Below are 20,467 nucleotides of genomic sequence, written 5' to 3' on the forward strand. Positions count from 1 at the left end.
TTTATGTGTTATCATTTATGTTCTAATTTCCCGCTAATTAATATGACACCATATGGAAATCACTTTGATACAGCTCAAGCCGTTGTGAAATGCGCTCTAGAAAAAAAGTTGGATTGTATTGTATACAGTTTTAACGGCCAAGTTCTTTTTTCAATCTTGTTTCGATGCCACATGTCTAATCAGATAAAACAACTTTTCGGTCCTGTTCTGTGGCTATCATCACAAAATCATTCCAACGCTCACTGAGCTCAAGTCTCACGTGATATCACAGGATCAAGTTAAGCCTGACTTTTGAAGGTGGAACTAACATGACGAGCCAGCAGGGGACGTCGTGTCAGGGGGGGGGGGGGGGGGGGGGAGCAATAGCGAGACACTTTGTTCTCGCTGTGATAAAATGGCCTCCCTTAACTAAAGTCGTAAAAGCGCCGGCCATAAAAGTCAATCTTGTGTAAAATCCAATTAAGTCATTATCTGACTGATTGTATCTTTAATTGAAAACAGAAGTGACAGTAAATTTGTGTGATATATCAGCATCAATCGATACTAGCGCCGCCGCTGATTTATGGCGGCGTGGCGCTTATAGGTAACTCCACATTCTTCTCTCTAAAACCACTCGGGGATGAAATTAAGAGTAAGTGCGTTTCATAAAGAAAAAAAAAGATGAACAAGACGCCGGCGTTATTGATTCTAGCAGATGGGGCACAACACGCTGAGTGTTAGTGCAAAGAAAACACTTGGACTTTTGTTTTCTGCCGCCCTCCATCATTTGAGCCCCGCAAACAAACTTGTAGCCACATAAACTCAAGAAAACACTTCACATGAAGAATCTCCGTGAGGCGCCTTAACATTTTTATGCTTGTAATATTAGGAAGAATGTTTTGTTTGTGGGGGGGGAGCATAACCGCAGTGAAAAGAGTTATGGACTCTTTCAGTTTCGCCACCCGAGACTTGCAGAAAAATGTCCCCGAAAGGACGTACTGCACATTTGCTATCTTCAGCATCATTTACAAACAAATGATCAGTTAGGCGGCTCATTTATTTTTGGAGTAACTCATTGCAAATTTTTTATTCCTTTTGCTTGTTTTTAAAAAGTAGTCAAACGCTCGGGGCGGGTGTTGGACTCTTTTCTTGATTTGACAATTTAATCAATGAATCTTTATTTGTGCATGAACTATAAGAAAAACATGAGGAGAAATGATCGCAATATAGTCATGAAGCAATATTGGGGAAAAAAAGAACTTCAAGTGAAAACAACAACCTGCAAGAAAACAACACGAGACGAAAACACAAAAATTAACTTGAGCAGGAAACACACGAGACACAAATGAAAAGAAAAAAAACTATTCGGGGGGGGGGATAAAATTGAATGATATGTAACTTAAGAATCTATCTGAAGAAAATGAGAAGAAAACCACTGAAACAGACAAAATTAAAACAATGAACACAAAGAAAATTCCCTTCCCAAAAAATCTCCAGAATTCCACATATTTGTAAGTAAGGAATATAAATCTAGCATATGAGAATAAGATAATAATCAGTGAACACAAGTGTCATTAGTGTGCACGCTATTTCGCGTTTCATTTCATCAATGCTTTTCGTTTAATAAACACAAATATGAACCTGTTAATGATTGACATTTTATCACGTAAATGCTTAACTGAAGCTAATGTTATAATAAAAAAAACATAGGCCTAATTATCCATAGATTGTCAATTTTTTCAAATGCATCAAATGTAGAACGATAATTGTCGTTGATGATTATTGAAAGAATTAAACACGTGAACACATGGCTCTCCAGTATCAGTATCGCATGTTTACTGTTTGATCTCAAAAACTCGTCAACTGTCGTTTTGAATTATTAATCGTGACACTATTTTACTTGGTTAAAATGTTTGTTGTTGTTGTTAAAAGCGTCACTTCTCGTGCAAAAACCGAACCCTGGTGTTCATTTTCCCGCGTCTTCGTCGATGACGAGGCGGTCGGAGCCGTCGCTTCCGTCGTCCAGCTCCCGCTTGACGTTCGCGATGGAGTCGAAGGCCGTGGAGTCCTGGGCGACGCCCAGGCTGTCGGCTGACATGGCCGCCGCTGCGCGCACACAAAACACAGTAGATTGAACAAATTATTTACTTCCCAATTGATTCGTCCATTCATCCAGATAAAGCAGCTGAGAAGAGATTTGAAATTAAATCAATGTAAAATCAAAGCAATGTAAGCAAATAAAAATACATACACAATACAACAAAAGAGTGTGGACTAAAATATGTGGCACCCAAAACTCAATTTCAATCAGTTTGAATTTGAATCTTAGGAGAGTCCATTTTTCCAGAGAGCTCTGAAAAACCAAAGTGCTGATTGGACGAAGAGCCGATCAATGAAATTAGGGCCTCAAGAATGCCATTCATTTAGCGTAACAATAGCAAGACGAATTTCTGCGGATATTACACCTGATCAAGCCCCAACAAGCCACCATAAGCAAATTAATATGTATGAATTATAATAAATATTTTGTCGTTTTAAATTCGAACATACATTACAATTTCAGTGTTACCATACTGAAGGTGTCTGCACATTTCCATGTTCAAAGTTGCCTGGATTCCTGCAGTGCAATTGGCAGGCGCTCCCTCCCTGCCGTCCTCCTCCCAGTGGTGTTGTGAGGTCATTTCTCTCCTCATTAACTTCCTGATTGGTTCAAGACACTTCCTTTTTTTTTTTTTTTTTTTGCCCGTCTGCACTTTGTCACCACTTTCAAACGGGAGCCTCCATCATTAAAATGGATGTTTGTGTTGCAAGGTGCAGCCTGTGTGCTGCACTTGTATGCCATTAAAGCCACTGTGTGTGTGTGTTTAAGTGTGTGTGTGTGTGTGTGTGAATGTGAGCATGAGTGGGTAATTAAAGGTGCTGGGGGGTGTTAAATGAGGACGTGGTCCACATGTTTGCTGTCTAATTCACTTTCCTCTCACATCTGTTTGAGAAAGCCAAGTGCGACATGATTTTCAGTGTCAATTAGCCCCGTGTAGTCTCTACTCAATTATTATGAATTAGTGACGGCTATTTGACGATGTTTTCATTATTTTACAATGGGGGAAACGATCAATTAATTTACATTAAAGGGACACTTGTATGAGCTTAACATTGGCACTTATATAATAGGTTTGCATGGCAAAATGACATCAGTACTAAAATGCCTCTCGCACCCCCCCAAAAAAGACTCTGTTGTGGTTAAAGGATTTTTTTTATGATGAGGAATACAACAAATTGTCACGCCCTCTTTTGGAGCTCAGCTTGTTATTTCTTTCCAGTTTCAGCATATACGTCACAGCAGGGAGGCAAGCGAGATAATATTGCTCGAATTGTCAAATGCACTTTTCTACTCTTGTCCACTTCAACCTGTGGAAGTAGAAAAGCGTTCTGTACAATAGTTTGAAAATTGTATCTCAATAGTGCTGGCGGGAAGAAGGAAAAGTGAACTTTTGCCCCAGCGGCTGTCACTCAGCACTCAAACAATGGAAGGCTCGGATTTTGTTTTTGGTGAGGCGCTACAAAAGGAGGCGTCAGCAGCCTCCCACTTGTGCCGGCTAAAGAAAGTCTGAGACTGCATCAAAATGCAATCGTTAGCGTCCCTATCAACACCGCCTCCTTCCTGTGCTCGAGACCGGCATGCCAAGGACGACTTTGCGATGCAACTGTTAGCGCTAATCGTTTTATTATGTATCTGTTCGATAAGTTAAGTGCAGTCCACGAATAATGCCAGTCAACTACAAATTTCAATCAGGGACAACTTTATATGTCCTTAATAGTATTTTTGATGCTGATTTCCAAAATGTCTTTACTCTTTTTTTCTAGCTTACTCTTTGCTCTTTTTGCTATTAAGTATGACCTACAAAATCTTGCGCAATACAGATTTACAATGCACCATAATTCATAGCTATGTTGTTTCACAAAACAAAATCCACTTGTTGCTGAACCTAACCTACGATTAATGAATATTATGACTGAATTATTTCATAAATTCATAAATTTGTTGACCAGCGTAATCACGGTTTCATGAAACATAAAAAGTTGAAGTGATGAAGCCCAAGATTTGTTTGCATTTACTTGTGATCTGAATTATGACGTTCTGACTTATTTATACGCCACAGAATTTTGTGAAGTTGTCATAGTGAATGATTAAAAAAACAACCAGTCAAAGTGTTCAGGCAATTAACAAATCTAATTGAAGTTGATAAACAAACAGTCTTGAATTTTAATCCAAGTTTCATTTTGGCTTTATTTTTAGTGTATGCCAAACCTATATGACGAAAACATTTATGTATAGTAAATCCGATGTTTATTGAAATACAGATTCATTTATACATCGTTAATTTAAAAATTATTAAATTGTCATATTTGGATCACGATTTGATTACGTTTCCATATTTATTCCTCTTTATAAAGCAGTATTAGACAGGAATTGAAGGAAGGAATGTAGGAAGAAAAATAGCTCAAACAGGAAGAAATTAAGGAAGGCAGAAAAGCAGGTTTAATTGACCAAAGGAAAGATGTAAGATGCGGGAATTAAAAAGAAAAAAGGGAGGGAAAAAGGAGGAAGGTCAGGAAAAGACGACCAGTGTGCTTTGACGTGCCGAGCACATGAGCGCTAACACGCTAGGCCCAGGTTGTTGCGTTTCCACTCCAACCCTGTAGGTGTCGCTATTGCACATTTCAAACTTTTAATTGTCACAACAAATCAAGCCAAAGTTATCACCATCTGTGGACATAGAATGCTAATGCCACAAACAATGCTAGTGAAAAAATAACACGGTCGACACAGCCACGCCGCCAGAACCTTTTCCAATATGCTGATGATTAAAGTCAATAGAAAAAGACCAACACAAAGTCGAGAAGGAAATGAAGTGTCGCTGTGGTTCGGGGCCACTCTCACACTTAGCTCAAGCCATTACCACGGCAACAGTAATTCAATCTTAAGAATGAAAAGTTGCCTGTCACATGACAAGGTTAGCTCGGGATGAAATGGCTCTCATTAAAACGATACGAGCACAAAATGTCCCTGGACACGGTCTGTGTGTGTGTGCGTGCGCGCTTGTGTGTGTATGTGTGCGTGTGTGCACGTGTGCACGTGCGGTTCGTCACCATCAACCGGCCCAGCGCAACTTAATGATCCGGAAAACTCAGTCAAAGGCCAGCCTGGCAGACGAACTTTAAACATGGCGGCTCAAGCCACTTCCGATGATGTTCACACGGCAAACCTTCACCCCGACTTTTTGACCAGCCATTCCGTCGTGACTTTTTCTTCGTGACTTTGAACAAAGAATGAAAGATAAAAGGAAAACACATGAAAATGAAAAGTGACAAACGCTCACACGTAGACGAACCAGACGACCCCGACTCCAACTCGTGATGTCACTCACTAGGCCACACCCCTTTAAGGCACAAGCGCAACACTCAAATGCTATGGTCTTAATTCCCTTTCATTCAATTTGGTCAATATTTTGAGACATAATTTTGCGACACGGGAGGATTTGGGGCCGTGCGTGCGTCAGGGCTACCGTAACGCTGCTGAGTCTAGGCTCCAGGACGTGTGCGCATATGCGGCCATTACACTCCGACTGACAGAAGGCATCAGTGTCGGGGTCAGAGGCTAATTAAGCAGCCGGGACCCTTTGCCCCTGTATTGTTAACCAATCTGTCCTCACTGCAAGATGACTGCAGGGGGGGGGCGTCCTCTTCCCGCTCCGTTCAATCTCCATTCGGGCCTGTGCGTGCCCCATCAACTCACAAAATGGCCTGTCCGTCTTGTAAACCTTAAGGATACGCCTTAATGAGCTGAGGTGGCTGATCAATATTTGGCACAGCGCAAGAAAAATGCCAAAGTAAAAGACACACACGAGATGGGCAAAATAAATATATACCGTATATTGCTATCGATACTTGCTGAGTAGCATCAACACACCAACACCTCAAAATCAATAGCTAGTTCAATAGCTAATTTTTAAAACGCTTTAAAAATCACAAATTCACGAACACCGTCATTCATAAAAGGCTTTACTCACGCAAATAAACCAAACAAAAAGCCTGAAATAGTTCACAATAGCAAAGGACTGTGATGACATCATCCTCCCAAACTTCCTCAAAGGTCTTGCAGGAGTGAGTGATGTAATCACCAAAACAGTGAGCTCACTTTGCTTTCCGATTTGGAAAATTGCATGAGAGAGTGAAAACAGGCGTCAAGAAATACTTTCAAAAGCGTGTTTTCATAAGTTTGTGGCTGTTTCAATGGGTTTAAAGTGCAACGCCATATTATGGATTTTCACCTCAAGCTGGCGGGTATCCTCCGCTATTATCACGTGTTCACTGTAGTACCCAGTGGTTCCGCATTTTGGTCAAGTACATAAAGTAAACGGCGGCCATTTAATGCCTTACCATGCCCGCAGGCTGCTGTTAATGCGGCTGTCGTACAAGCCATTACAACACGCAATTACACTGGTATTTAGTAGCACAGCCGAGTGGCAAAGGCAACCTGAAGCCCCTGAGGCTATGACTGGCCCCAGCGGGAACCTTCATATTCTCTCGGTTCTTATTTACAGCTCACAAAGCAATTTCACACAGAGACACATCGCATGAACAAGCTTTAATTCAGTAGCCAGTGAAAAGGGGGCGGGGCAGCTATTGTCAGTGACACAGAATCCCGCAATCTACTAATGAGAGGAAATCAGGGACAAAAGAGTGAGACAAGTGCATGTCTGTGTAAAACAAACACTTGATGGATCTCCTTTACATCTCGACTTATTGGTACAAATGTACGCCGCGCACTGTGACATTTTCGCCATGATGCGATGAGCTGAAAGAACATTGGACTCTCTGGCTCACCTTGCCCACATCCGTGGGCACAACAGTTCCTTAAACCAGCCCAGGTAAAATGAATGTGCTTTTTGGCAGTGAATGAGTTTCATCACAGATTGTGTTTTGAAGCTAGCACGGAAAGTGCGGTAACAGGCACGGTGTACAGTGACACGGGCTGAATCCATCGAAAATCATCTCGGAAAGATAGTTATGGATTTGTAAGGCTTGGTTGGGTTGGCGCGGGTCGATCGATTTGCAAGCCTGTAATTTGCATTTAAATGCTCTCACTCCTGACACCTGTATAACCAATGCTTATATCGACGCGCACGTACAAACTCTAGTTTGAATCTTTGCTTTCAAACTGCAATTGATCCCAAAAAGTTGAGCTGGCTAACTTTACAAAGTCTCCAGAAGGACGGGGGGCAAGAAAGAACATGAAGCTAGCTACCCCACCACCACCACCACCACCACCACCCCCCTCTGCGGTGGATCCTGGTGGGTGAGTGTATGTGTGGACAAACATTCTGAATGTGTGTGTGTGGGGGGGGGGGGGGGGGGGGGGGTGTTGGGAGGGGGCAGAGGCTTGATGGACTGCGCCACCTCCCCGCTCTGCGATTTACGACGGCGGGGCTGCTGACGAGCGCGGCGCAGTAAACGGGCGGGCCGGAGGGGCGCGTATTTCACACGGGGATGGCTTTTATGAAGAACACCGCCACGGCTCTCCCCAGCAGCGCCGCCCGGCCCGCCGTGACGGATGGAGAAAGACGCATGACAAGCTTCATCATTGTTTGTAAATCTTAACTGTTCCCGCTCACTAACTCCAGAAGGCAATTTTGCGGAGACAGCGGGGACTGCGGAGTGGGTGGAGGGGGAGGAGGAGGAGGGGGGAGGGGGGTTGTTGGTGGGTGGGTATTCCAAGGGAGGTGGGGGAAAGGACAGCGTCGGTGCTCCTGAAGGTTATTTGGATCTCTGTATTTGGCCAAGTGATTAGCCCTCGCTTTCGAAGCCCCGATAAATCTGTCGTGACGTGTTTGGCAGGTGCAAGGTGCCTCCCTGCTTGTTCCTTTTTTTCTGGCCGGTCCGTCCGCGTTTGGACAGCTTTGTTCCGGACCAAGCCACCAAACTAGAAGCAGGCTACTTCTGTCGTCTCCCATACAAGCAGTTTCCCGTTCAATCCAGTGCGTTACAGCGTGGAATGATGCCGGCAGCGACACTCTTTTCCACAGAGATCCTTCAAGAACGACACATCACAGCTGTGACAAAAGTTCAGGCATTTATCCTCATGTGGCTTTTTCGCAGAATCCAGTGACGCAGGACATTGGCGCCAATGTGTACGCTTTCACGCCGCGTCCTGCAATGAGATAACTCGAGAACGCCATTGCCTGTATTTCATGTCGTAGAAAACACTTCCTATATCAGACGGCAACAATTCCTTTCCAACAAAATAATAAGGTAGTGTCAAGTCTTCAAAAGTGTTCAAACCTGTCTGGGAGTCCAGAAGAAAGAAGAAGCAGAAGAAAATGGATGGATATAGCCTCTGAGACAGAAAATCTGCACAATACCGAAGAGTCAAAGAAAGATGAGTCTCAACTTGACACCTCAGTGGCATGATGGTATTTCTGAGAAGCAGCTTGTCATTTTTTTTTAATTAAATCAAAATCTGTCAATGTTGAAGATAATCACCAGAACAACATGCTTAGTACACGACTAAATGAAACATTGGCCGGATAAGATTAGCGAGTCCTCTTGGCCCCGGTTCAAGGCCGCACAGTCCAGGACTTGCTCGCGGGAAGCTCAGGCGAGCGTAAGGAATGTTGCACAGACACGTAGGCTCGGACAAGACCTATCGTTAAAAACGCCCGCGTGTTGGATGGGGACCAATGGTCTGATAAGACGCACAAACCACGTGCATCCAACGTTCTCACTGGATATGTCAAAATCACAAACTCTCAAAGATTTCTTCTGACAAAATCCAGGAAATCAACGAAACCACACTAAACAGCCCAAATGCAAGACGGCCCGTGTCTTTTTGGACATGCGTCCCAGATTTCCATGTTTCATAAGACATGCTGAGGTGGTGAATATTATTAGTTATCACAGGTGTACTTGACGTTGTTGCAGGCATTTCCTGTTAGGTTAGGGGAAGAAAAAAGTGGGAACAACTGAGGGCTGGTACCAAATGTGGGACCACCCGCGGGGAAGGCGGTTGTGGTCTTGTAATGGAGCGGAAAGCCTTCGGCAGTGGGAGGGGGGGGGGGGGGGCTGAGGCAGAGGACCCTCACAGGAGACAGACAGGTGAAAGTCCAAAACAAATACGAAGGAGATGCGGGGTCTTGAAGCCGCTGATGTTGCCGGTACTTCTCGATGTAAAACGGGTCGGGCAACTCAGCAATTTGCTGCTTTTGCAGTATGAGAACTGTGACAATTCGCATTGACAGTCAACGTTCAAACCTCAAGACAAATAAATGATGTGAGTTAAGACGTCTCCTTCATTAAATGTGATGCCATAAGGGCTCAGATTTGTGGGGAATTTGATTGACACATTTTGAGAATAATAAAAGCATATGCAAAGCATTCACATTTTTTTACGTACTTAGTAAGAACATTTTAAAGATCATTTTTAAGGCGCTTGCATGAAAGTTAAAACCGCTCGTCCAGTAAATGTGATGTGAAAGGCACTTCAAAGGTCACGTTTTAGGGGAATTTGAACAGTCTTCCATTAAGTTCGTGTAATTCTCAGAGAATGACATTTTAGTTGTATATGTTGTTTTTGGAGGCAGGGCTTTAAAAAGACACTTTTAAGGCCCCTTGCATAAAATTTTTCACCGCTCCTCAAGGATTATTGAGGAAAATATTTAAACATTCGCAAGTCTCAAGAGACATTCTGAGAATAATATGCATCTGAGTACGACATTTTTCAATGGTAACATTTTTAAAGACAGTGTATCATGCAACTTTCTCAAATCATGAACCTGTCCTTTTTGAAATGTGACGGCGTATGCTGTTAAAATAGCAAATTTGGTAGAATGTGAACACTGTCTTCACGTAAAATATGCTTCAGCGTAAAATATTTTTGTATGCTGTATGAAATCTTTTGAAAGACAATTTTTAAGGGCAATTCCACCAAATTGAAAACCTCACTTTTGTTAAAAATTCCCCCATTTTGAGAATTTCAACAAACCTTTCAGGAGAAAATCTCCTTAAGAGTAAAAGATTTTTGTATACGGTATCAAATATTTTAACAATTCTCTTTATGCCACTGTAATCAAATTTAAGACCGCTCTTTCAGTAAATGAGATGCTGTCAAATACGAACACTTTCTTCAATTAGATTTACCTTAAAGTAGGATTTTTTTGTATACTTTGAGATATTTTGTACATTTTTAGGCCAATTCCATCAAATTTAACACCTCTCCATTAAATGCAACAACACATGCCAAAAATATGAAAATATCTTCAGATAAATGCCTGAATACACTTTTATATATTGAATTAAGTATTTTTATATAAAAACTTTGCGGTCACTTTCCTCAATTTTTAGACCTGTCCTTTAGTAAATGTGATACAATTTGCAGTTTCAATGTCAAATTGGGAGGAATTTCAGCGCAAGTAAAATATGCCTCATGAAACATGTGTTGTTGTTGTTGTTCTTATTTCCTTTAAATGTAAGCCCTCTCCTTCATTAAATGAGGTACAAGGCATTTGTGCATGTGACGGGTCACTCACAGGCGGCCATCGCCTCCGGGCAGCTGTTGTCCTCCGGGTTGAAGAAGGAGGAGCTCAAGCCTTGGGGGAGGTAATTGGCAGCAGAGTAGTAGGGGTGCATGTGGTACTGCGGGGACACGTTTTGGCCCGAAATGTGGCCACCGTCGCTATGGGGCACCTGTCCGTTTAAAAAACAAACAAAAACAAAAAAACACACACAAACACACTTGTCAGAGTCTTCCAGAGCGTGCGGCAAACTTTTGCTACGAGACATCTACTCGCCAGCAAAGGGCGCTTTTTCAATTTCACTTTTTATGGAATGTGATTTCTGTCGGCGTCAATAGCAATACGTCAGCCGCCTTGTCCACACCATCAGCTCGCTGACAGCTTTATAAACTGTTATTTAAGCGACACTCAGCTCTTGTATTAGGCTCTGAAAAATCCAACACAGATTGTGTGGACGCTTGGGGGGGCGGCTCGCTTGTCTTTGAGGGACAGTGAACCAAGAAGGTCCGCGTACAACCACAAATTATTATTTTTCATATTATTATTATTATTTGCATTGACTGTTAATCAAAAGTTCATAAAGCTGTCTGTCGGCATGAAACATTTGTACAGGGCAAGTCTAATCTCAGACTTTAAAGACCGCTTTTCAGATTTAAGACCTCCGCTTCAGTGAGTGTAATGCGATACGCGATCAAAGTGTCAAAGTGGTTTGCGGTTGGGTATGATATTTGGTGATAACATCAGATAATGATTGATATGAATGATAATTTTTAATGAAAATTCAGGTCTACGAGGTTCAGGAAAACCTAAGATCCTTTAAAAAAAAATATATGACCTCCCCGTCATTAAATGTGTGTCTCAAAATGTCACTCAATTTTGGAGAAAATATGCCTTGGAGTGTGGAAACATCCCAGATCTGTGCATTTAGGAAGCCAAATCTAAGACTTGAAAGACCATTTTTCCAAATGAAAGACCTCGCCTTTAATAAATGTGACAGGCTCAAAGTGTCAAATATTAATGTTCAGCAAAAATGTACAACAGATGTGTCAGATGTGTTGCAATATTTTTCAGATGGGGTGCGAAAGATTTTTGCAGCGCATTCCTAAGGCCGCTTACATCCAATTCAATACCTGACCATTATTAAATGTGATGTCAACAAGCTAAAGGAAAAGAACAACTGCAATACTTTTGATTGACTTTATGAAACACATTTTGAAGGACATTGACATCAAATTTAAGACCACTCCTTCATTAAATTAAAACAAAATACTCAAGTGAATTTCACAATGATTTGGCGAGGATGCCATTTGAAAGAACTTTCATTCAGCCTCTCAAAATTTCTTTGATTTTCAGCAAATGCAATATTAAAAATAATAATTCTGAGGACAATTTGGGAGGAAAGATCCACTTCCATAAATTTCTGACCACTTTATTAGGTGTATCTGCAATTATCAGAATATGAGTTCATGGAAAAAAAGTCTTTCAAAAAAGATTTTATATGGCTACTCAAAATTTCCGGACCTGTCCTTCGGTATATGCAACGTAATGTGGGCTCAAAAATAGCAATTTTGAATACAATTTCGATGAACGTCATGCATGCCTCTAAAATGGGTATTTTTTTTTTTTTTTTTTTACAAGGCCCACTCCCCTTTAAAGACCCCTCCTTTATTAAAAACTTTGCTTATCATTTTGGCCTTTTGTGAACTGTGGTTAACCTCTTTACACGAGTATGATAGTATATATACAACATGATTGTAAAATTATTAAGAGTTAAAAAGTGTTTTATGATGGTGGTGTGTGCGTGTGTGTGTCAGTTTTGGGGGCTTGTACCTCCCTGAGAGGTCTTGACTTTGTTATCAGCCACCATCTCGCATCTGCACCCTTATTTGATTTCCCATCACCCACCTGCATGGCAGCTAAGCACCAGTGAGTGTGCAGCACAGCACAGTTGGGGGGGGCTGAGATGCCTCACACGATAAACCACAAAATGTTTCCTATCTCACTCCACTTTTTTTTTTTTTACAGCAAAACTGAAACTACAGTCTGAAGACAGTAGGATGAACATTCTCTTTTCAAGGCCTCGCCTTCAATGAATGCAAAGTGATCACTCCAAGCGGGCAAAATGAACTGAGCTCCATTCAAAATCATGAAATTGCAAGAAATGTTGCCAGACTTTTAAGGAATCAAAAATGAACATTAAAAACCTCTCCTTCAAGAAATGACGTGACCCAAACGTGGGCTCAATGACGACACAACATTAGAAGATATCTTGCATTGTTTTGAAATCACTTTTCCATATTGCAAGGTTAAAGAAGCTGAAAAAATACTTTCATTAAGTCTAGCGCCTCTCCTTTATTAACAACATGCTCAATATTTTTCAATAACTTCTAATCGTTTCTAAAACATTTTTACAGCTTTAATGAACCCAAATGTACGACTTTAAAGAAATTCAAGATCTTAATGCTTTTTTTTTTTAAAGCCACTTAAAAATTCAAAACCTCTCCCTAATAAATGAGACCGCTAGCAGTGGGTGATGTGGACATAATATTGGAAGGACATTTTTTATTTTATTTTATGTACTATATGAGTAACTTTGACAAATTTGCAGATTTAAGGAAGCGGAATCCAAAGGCCAATTCGGTCAAATTTAATGAAAGATAAATGAAAAAGAGCATTTTGTGTGAAACATTTTTACAGGTTTGCATGTTTTAGGAAGCCCAATTTAAGACTCGTGAGACTTTTCAGCCCCTTCCTTCAAAATGTTGTGAAATATTGTGCAGTAATGAATGCTAATGCATATTCTATACTAAACAAAGTCATCATGAAAATATTTGACAGCTCTTGAAGCTTGCAGGAAGCATACTTTGGTCTCATTAAAACCATCTTGATGGACCTCATCAACACGTAAAAAAAAAATAAAAATCATTCTTGAGAATTGCAATCAAGAATGTTCTTGAAAAAGATAATTTTTGGACATCCTAGTTTTTTCGAGGAAGAACTTGTTAAATTGATAATATGAGCAACTCACAAAGCTGAAATATGAAAATATACTGTATATAAGTGTTGTGTGTCTGAGGCACATTCACTTTGACGCAAGCACAATGATGCGACCGTCTGAATTTGAATAAGCTTAAGATGACAGCTTGGCTAAAAATACCATCAATCACCGAGCGGGATGGCTAAATTATGCTAAGGAGTGCTAACTGATTAGCATTAATGCGCTGGCTTTCCCCCTCTGCGCGCTGAGGCGGAGCGGTTTGTTCCCGCGCCGACAGACAATACCATTAACCTTTGCAATTTGGGCAGCGCCGCTAAGCCGCCTAGCGCGTGGTGACCCCGACGCGTCGTGTTGCTACTCGGGAGAGAGGTGGGCGGGGCTGACAAACATTTATCACAAAAACTAAAACGCCTCATTCCAGATCGCTCGGGTGTTATGGAGCTCATTTGTTCGACTCGCAAAGCTCATTACGGTCGACACTGGAGAGATACGTCGACGCTAAGGCAGGGTGAGCAAAGTACGGCGTGCCAGCCGCGCACTAAAATCCAGCTCACTGAGGCCTGTAATATTTTCTTCAACTATTTTTTTTCAGTCTATTTGCTTTGAATTGTGACCAAAAATTTGAAATTGTCACAACAAGCATTTTTTTAGCACATAGTGTACAATTCTTCAAAAAAAAGTCTTCAAACCCTTTTTTTTTAGCATTTGAAGTCTACTACCAAACAAATAGAATTGCCCATTTTGTTTTTAAAGCAACCCCACAGCTCTGCCTTCATGAAGTCTGTTTAGCTTTATGCTAACAAACGCCTTAGAGAGGCTAACGAAAAGCATCAGTGTCGGATTGTTGTATATGTATAAACAACAGATATTTGAACACTAACAGTGGAACAACTTGTTGGCAGACAATAAAACATTGCTCAAGGACATCTTCTTTATTCTTTGACTACTGTCACAAATAGCTTTCTGAGTCGTGTGTGAAACACCTTTTTGTGTGTTCCGGAGGCCAAAGCGCACACACCAAAGGTAGTGGCACAATGTTCAAAATATTTTGTTAAAATGTTTCATTCGTTATCATCCATTTACGGTAATAGTACAATATTATGCTGTTTGCTATTTTTCTTATCAACAAGCAAATTATTTAAAAAAATGTTTTGGGGAGGATGGAATAGATTAATGGCATTTCTATGCAAAAATGCTGATTTGCTTTTTGTAACTGATCTTTTTATAATAACTGAAACATTTTATTTTTTTTTACTGCTTACTGATTCAAACGAGCTATCTACCAATTTGGGCTATAATCATTTTGGATTTTTCATGAATCTTTATTTGAATTTGACTTTTGTTTTTAAAATTCTTTTCGTATTAATTAGTATTTTGGAGAAAGTGTGTTACTTTTTAGTGGCTGGTTTTTATTTTTTTTAAAAATGCTTCAATTCAACTATTTTTTTTTCTTTTCTTGAGACAATAAGGTTTGTAGTAAATCGATGCTTCATTTGAGTTTAGTTTGTAATTAGTTTCACAATTAGTTTTAGTTTGTTTGTCTTAGAATAAATGGTCCATTAGTCAAGTGCAACATTAAAAAAATATGGAATGTATAAAGTGAAGTAATACTCAAATTCTCAAAAGTGGGTTTGACCTTCCTTGTGTACGGTCACCGACATAAATTGAAAATTCCACCCTGAAAGCTCATGGATGATAATAATTGACAAACAAATGTATCTTATTTCGGTAATGATTTTTTTTTAATTAAATTTACTGCTATGTGGTGACGAAAACGTGACTTTGACACAGCTGCAGAATCAGTATCGGGTATTACTATCAGCCGATAAAAATGTATACTGTTAATAAAAAAAATCCCTGGTTAAAAATCAGCAATATAGCCAGTGAGAAAGATTAACCGCAATATTGCCGAGATTTACTGCATGCTCCTTAACAGTCATATAATGAAGGTTACGGAAAGGATTGTTCCCGCTGGTGGTCACCTGATAAGGCTGGTAGTTGTATAGGTTGTTGTAGTAGGCCGAGTAGCAGGGCTGCTGGCACAGGTTGTGGTAAGAAGTGTCCACCTGCAGCTCAGCCTGAACGTCACTGACAGGCCTGCAACTACTCCCTGCAACTGACAAACAAAACAATGCACGTTCATCAGTGTTTGTTCACAGGCTCCCCCTACAGTCGAAGTCGGGAACAGACAACAAGCTGACATCACGACATTCACAAACCGCATTATTGTTAAAGGGTTGAACGAGAACAAACAGAAAAATAGACAATAATAAAAAGAATAAGTTAAAAAATGAATGAAAATTCATCATCATAATAAATAAAAACTATTCAAAATGCTAAATGTTAATTGAACACAAAATAATAATTAAAGAATGTAAAAATACATAAATAATTAAATGACAAATTAATGTATTCATGCAAAACCAAAGTGTAACCTTATATTGTTAATAATGTACCTTAATTAATAGAAAATAATCAAACAGTAAATATGATTTGAAAAAATGAAGTGTAGTTAATCAAGTTAAAAACTAAATTGAATATTAATTAGCTAATATAAATATGAACAATAGTAAATAGTAACAAATAATGAAATTTAATGTTTAAAATACAAAATATGATCCTAATTACTATTATCATAATACAAAAGACAGTCGTGGTGCAAATAAGGACTGATCAATCAAGACGACTGCTACAATTTTACACTTTGGTACGCTGGTAAACTATTGCTATCGAAATATTTGGATGACCTGTTTAACCCTTTAATGGAGATTTGATGAACGGACAACCTTTGACACAACAATACTCTTTCTTACTTTTTGGCTTATTGTATTTACGATGTTTATTATCTTTATTATATCATCATTATAAGACGTTAGTCTGTATTTAATAACTCAGGTTTTGGTCCTGTCAGCAGACTGCAGCTGTGCCTCCCTAGCCAAAGCGCTTCAAGTCAACAGCGCCATCTAAAGGCCGCACGCGCAATAGCTAGGGGCGCTGGGGGGGGGGGGGGGGGCATTGACTTCTCTCCAATCCACATCAGGTTTTTGCCTTTTTGCCAAGGCCACTTTTGTTCTTCTCTTACGACACAAGCATGACATCATGCGCAAACGTCGGCACTGTGTTCTTGCCTCCTTTTTCTTCCCGCTCCCTTGACAGTGGCAGCAGCGACCTTGACCTGTCATGTTGCGCGCCTCCTAATAATGTGCTCTCAGATACCAGAGTGAACATTGTATCAGCAGTGCATCTGACACTTTTTCCCACAAGCTTTTACACCACGTATGCCATTAATTAGGCGCTGCATTTATCCCATTGTCCGGTGCGAAGAACAAATGTATACCTCCACCAAGGACAAAGCTTTAGATAAAGTAACCAAAAATTGCACAAAGTGATGTACTTTTCATAACAATTTGTTTGCTAGAACAGCGGCTCCCATACTTCGAGCTGTGATAAATCGCCAGGTGTGCTGTGAGAAATGATCGATCCATTCTATATCCCCAAGTACATCACCAAAATTGAAACGTAAAAGCAATGCAGAAAAAAATAGCTCTCTCAAGGAGCTTGACAGAAAAATCATGGAAAGCATTTCCCCATAATTAAATGATTTTCTTTTAAGGGGAAGACAAGTCAAACATTTTCTTTACATTGTGTTCTACACGCAAACATGAGTCTAAACACGATATTGGGATTCAGCTTTTTTGGAATATGAATTCTGCAGAAAAGTCCTCCCAGTTTTATCCATCTCATTTTATCCTGTACTGCCAATTACTGTCGATTTAAATGACATCACAGTGCCCAAGGGCTCAGGTGATGACCTTTTTCAGGGTCGGGGGTCACGTGCCCCACTCTGCTTAAAACACTGCCAGTGCAGTTTATAAACGTGTTAGTACGGTTGTCTCACCTTTTGCTGGCGGCAGAGAAGAAGGATCGCTGATTGAGGTCAAGGCTTGTCCTTCGGTGCTGCGCAAGAAGTTTTGATCATCTTTGGTTTTCACAGAGGGCCCCGAGCTTACCGGGCTGCAAAAGCCCAGCTCCTCATCTTGAGCCTGCTGCCTCCGCAAGGCAACCTAGAAGATAACACATGACTTGGGCGTCTTCTCACAGGTGAAGCTATCAGGTGTGTGTGTGTGTGTGGGGGTGTGCGTGTGTGTGTTTGTGCGTGTGTTTACCTGAGCCGCCATGACCCTCTGCCTCTCAGCTATGAGCTTGCACTTGTCACACTGGCAGTCTTTCCATTTGCAAAAGCGTTTGTGGCTTTTCAAGGGCGACACAAAGCCGTGGTTTCGGCAACGGGAGCATTTGGGCTTCCGAGAGCCGCCCCGCTCGCCGGATGGAGGTGGCATCTTGCTCATGGCCAGCGTGCTCTAAAATGAAAACACTTTTTATGCTCAAGGTTATTATAGGGAGCGGGGGGATGGGGGGGTTGTCAGGACTTGTCCTCCTACTTACTGAGTGTGTGAGTTTTTTTTTTCCAGTGGTGGGAGTTAGGTACAGTGCATGAAGCCCATTAGTCTGCCCAGGTTCAAGTAAAAGCATGGAAGAGTTTTGATTTGATATAATGTGACTGTTTCCAATGTTTCCATTTCAACACAGTTGACAAAATGACACTTAAGTATTAGTACGTGAGTGTTTTACTCCATGGAAAAAGTAATGATTCAACAAGTACAGACGATGAAATATATTCCCCTACAAAAGTATATATTTTTTACTGTCAGTTAAAATTATAACCAAAAACATTCTGCACAAAATGAACAAGAATGCATTTTAACTATCATTGTAAAAATAAGAAAATTCAATTACATGCAAAAAAATATTTTTAATATATATTTATTTTTGTTGCATATTGACAGCCAATACAAATGACAGAGGTGTCAAATCAACATGCAGAAAGTCAACCCTGTTGCAATTTATCTGCTGCCACATGCAGGTGCTTAAATGAGCACCTGTGCCTAAAGACAAATTGTGGCAGGGTTTCCTTTCTAGATTTGACTCCTCTGATCGGAGGATTTGCATTTTAGTCGTTGATATATATTATACTTATAGTTATATATATATTTAGCAAAATATATATATCTATATCTCTAGTCTGACTGCCAAAATTGATTTATGTACATGATACTCATATGTTCACTCACCTGTTTGTCACAGATTATTTATGCATCTAGATTTTTTTACCATCAAGTTTTGTGATTTGGATGTAAATCATATTATTATTATTATTATTATTATTATTACTATGAATTATAATAATAATAATAACTTTGACATTTCAAGTGTGCCTCTTGGTTTACTTTAAAACTGAATTGGCAGCTCCAAAACGCAACAAAAATGTGACGTGAATGCACTCACTTTCAACCAAGATTTCAAATAAAAAAATATACAGGCATTAAATCTAAACTAATATCCCCCATCTTTATTATTTAAAAGAGACATTGTGCATAGTAGCGAGTTTAAACTGCTGTTCCTAAAGTATGCGCTCAACCTTTGCGTTCTCCGAGTGCCCCTAAATGCACCATCGCCTAGCAACCAAGTAGCACACTTCGTCGCCGTGAACTTTTTTCAATTTAACTTTTGTTGTTGTTTTTTGCTAGTTTGTTTTGTCGGGATGCCTAAAAAGAAGGAGAAAAAACAAGAGGAAGACAAGAACAAAAACAAAACGCCGAGTCAGGTCGCTTCCGTCGACGACAAAGAGAAGGATTTGTTTCGCCTTCAAATCGGGTTCTTGAGCGACGAGCTTGAGAGGTGAGTCGCGACATAGAAAGAAAAAGATGACATTTGAGAAAAAGACTATGTATATTTGGTCCCTGTCTAAACAAAGTAAATTTTACAATTAGAAGAGAGAAACCTATTCAGAGTAAATCTTACTCAAAAGCAATGGATTCATTGTACTCCAAACGATTAAAATCGATTTTTATTTGATGAGACCAAGTTCGTCATCCACAATTTTTATTAATGAAAGTAGGGGACGGGGCCTCATGTATTCGCGCGAAAAGATTTTTTTTCTCCATTATGAAGATTTACTCCGGGGGAGACAAATTTATTCCAAAATGTTTACAAAACACACTTATTGGGCAAAAAATGGTGGTTGTATAAATCACTCCAAAAATTTTACTGTGGAGATAGACAGATGCATAGACAGGCAGAATGCTCGACAGAAGAATACTGTGTGTGCTGATTCCCAAGTGGACCACCCAATGACTTTGCAGACAGCAGCTGAAATACAAGCAGATGGAGAAGGAGAAGAAGTCGCTGGCACGTCGTTGCGTCAACGTGGAGACGGAGAAGAAGGACGCGGTGGAGTACTTGAAGATGGAGCTGCTGGCCAAAGAGGATGAGGCGGAGCGGCTGGCTGAGCAGCTGGACCAAAAATTGCGGGACGCCCGGGCCGAGCAGGACCTGCTGAGGAGACATCAGGCCGAGGAGCTTCGGGGGCTCCAAGATCACGTCCGCCGCCTGGAGGAGGACAACGCCGGCCTCGGTGAGATCAGGAATGCTGTGAACACCATCAGAAGCACTCACCTATGTACAAACTTACTTCTTACATTCGTCCCATGAAGTTATTATAAAGTGCTCACCCACTATTGGCTAATCAAGTATTTGACACCTGGCTCTAAAAGGTTGGCCTGAATATGCAACAGGATGATGACAAAATACATTTGTCTACATGAAGCTCCTCAACTCACTGCCGCACAGTTCCTTAGCAGCAAGATGCTGCAAGATGATGCCAAACTGCAACTCTCTGCTAAATGAAGCACGTCAACTCATTTCAACATAGTTCCTTGGCACCAAGGTGCAAGGTGATGACAGCAAAGCACTATTTGCGTCTGAATGAAGCTCTTCAACATACTGTAGTGCCTTGACACCAAAATTCCATAAGATGGTGCCAAAGCACTACTTTTATCTGAATGAAGCCCCTCAACTC

General features: G+C 40.6%; 2 protein-coding genes across 2 annotated transcripts in view; one reads left to right on the forward strand and one right to left on the reverse strand.

Moving 5' to 3' along the window:
- The window catches only part of LOC148343659 (cilia- and flagella-associated protein 157-like), a 114,020-nt gene that overhangs the window by 53,622 nt on the left and 39,931 nt on the right, over nucleotides 1-20,467 (forward strand). The window contains exons 5-6 of the mRNA XM_088302889.1: nucleotides 19,137-19,287; nucleotides 19,752-20,023. Of these exons, the coding sequence (XP_088159015.1) occupies nucleotides 19,151-19,287; nucleotides 19,752-20,023 (409 nt within the window). The 5' untranslated portion in view covers nucleotides 19,137-19,150. The remainder of the gene's footprint in view (nucleotides 1-19,136; nucleotides 19,288-19,751; nucleotides 20,024-20,467) is intronic.
- On the reverse strand, nucleotides 1,946-17,897 carry dmrt1 (doublesex and mab-3 related transcription factor 1). Its single transcript, XM_088302762.1, has 5 exons — nucleotides 17,715-17,897; nucleotides 17,447-17,612; nucleotides 15,531-15,664; nucleotides 10,566-10,722; nucleotides 1,946-2,085 (listed from the first exon to the last, which is right to left on the reverse strand). Exons 1-5 carry the CDS (start codon nucleotides 17,895-17,897, stop codon nucleotides 1,946-1,948), a joined length of 780 nt encoding a protein of 259 aa, XP_088158888.1.

The sequence above is a fragment of the Idiotropiscis lumnitzeri genome, chromosome 1 (assembly GCF_059441095.1).
Source record: "Idiotropiscis lumnitzeri isolate Australia: NSW breed Sydney's pygmy pipehorse chromosome 1, RoL_Ilum_1.0, whole genome shotgun sequence".
NCBI classification, from domain to species: domain Eukaryota; kingdom Metazoa; phylum Chordata; class Actinopteri; order Syngnathiformes; family Syngnathidae; genus Idiotropiscis; species Idiotropiscis lumnitzeri.

What these genes read in the sequence shown, in the direction of transcription:
- dmrt1 (XM_088302762.1), bottom strand. Translation starts at nt 17,897, where the DNA reads ATGAGCAAGATGCCACCTCCATCCGGCGAGCGGGGCGGCTCTCGGAAG. An exon ending in TTCTCTGCCGCCAGCAAAAG is followed by an intron (nt 15,665 to 17,446) that starts GTGAGACAACCG and finishes TTTGTTTGTCAG; the next exon opens with TTGCAGGGAGTAGTTGCAGG. An exon ending in CCCGGAGGCGATGGCCGCCT is followed by an intron (nt 2,086 to 10,565) that starts GTGAGTGACCCG and finishes GTGTGCGCGCAG; the next exon opens with CGGCGGCCATGTCAGCCGAC.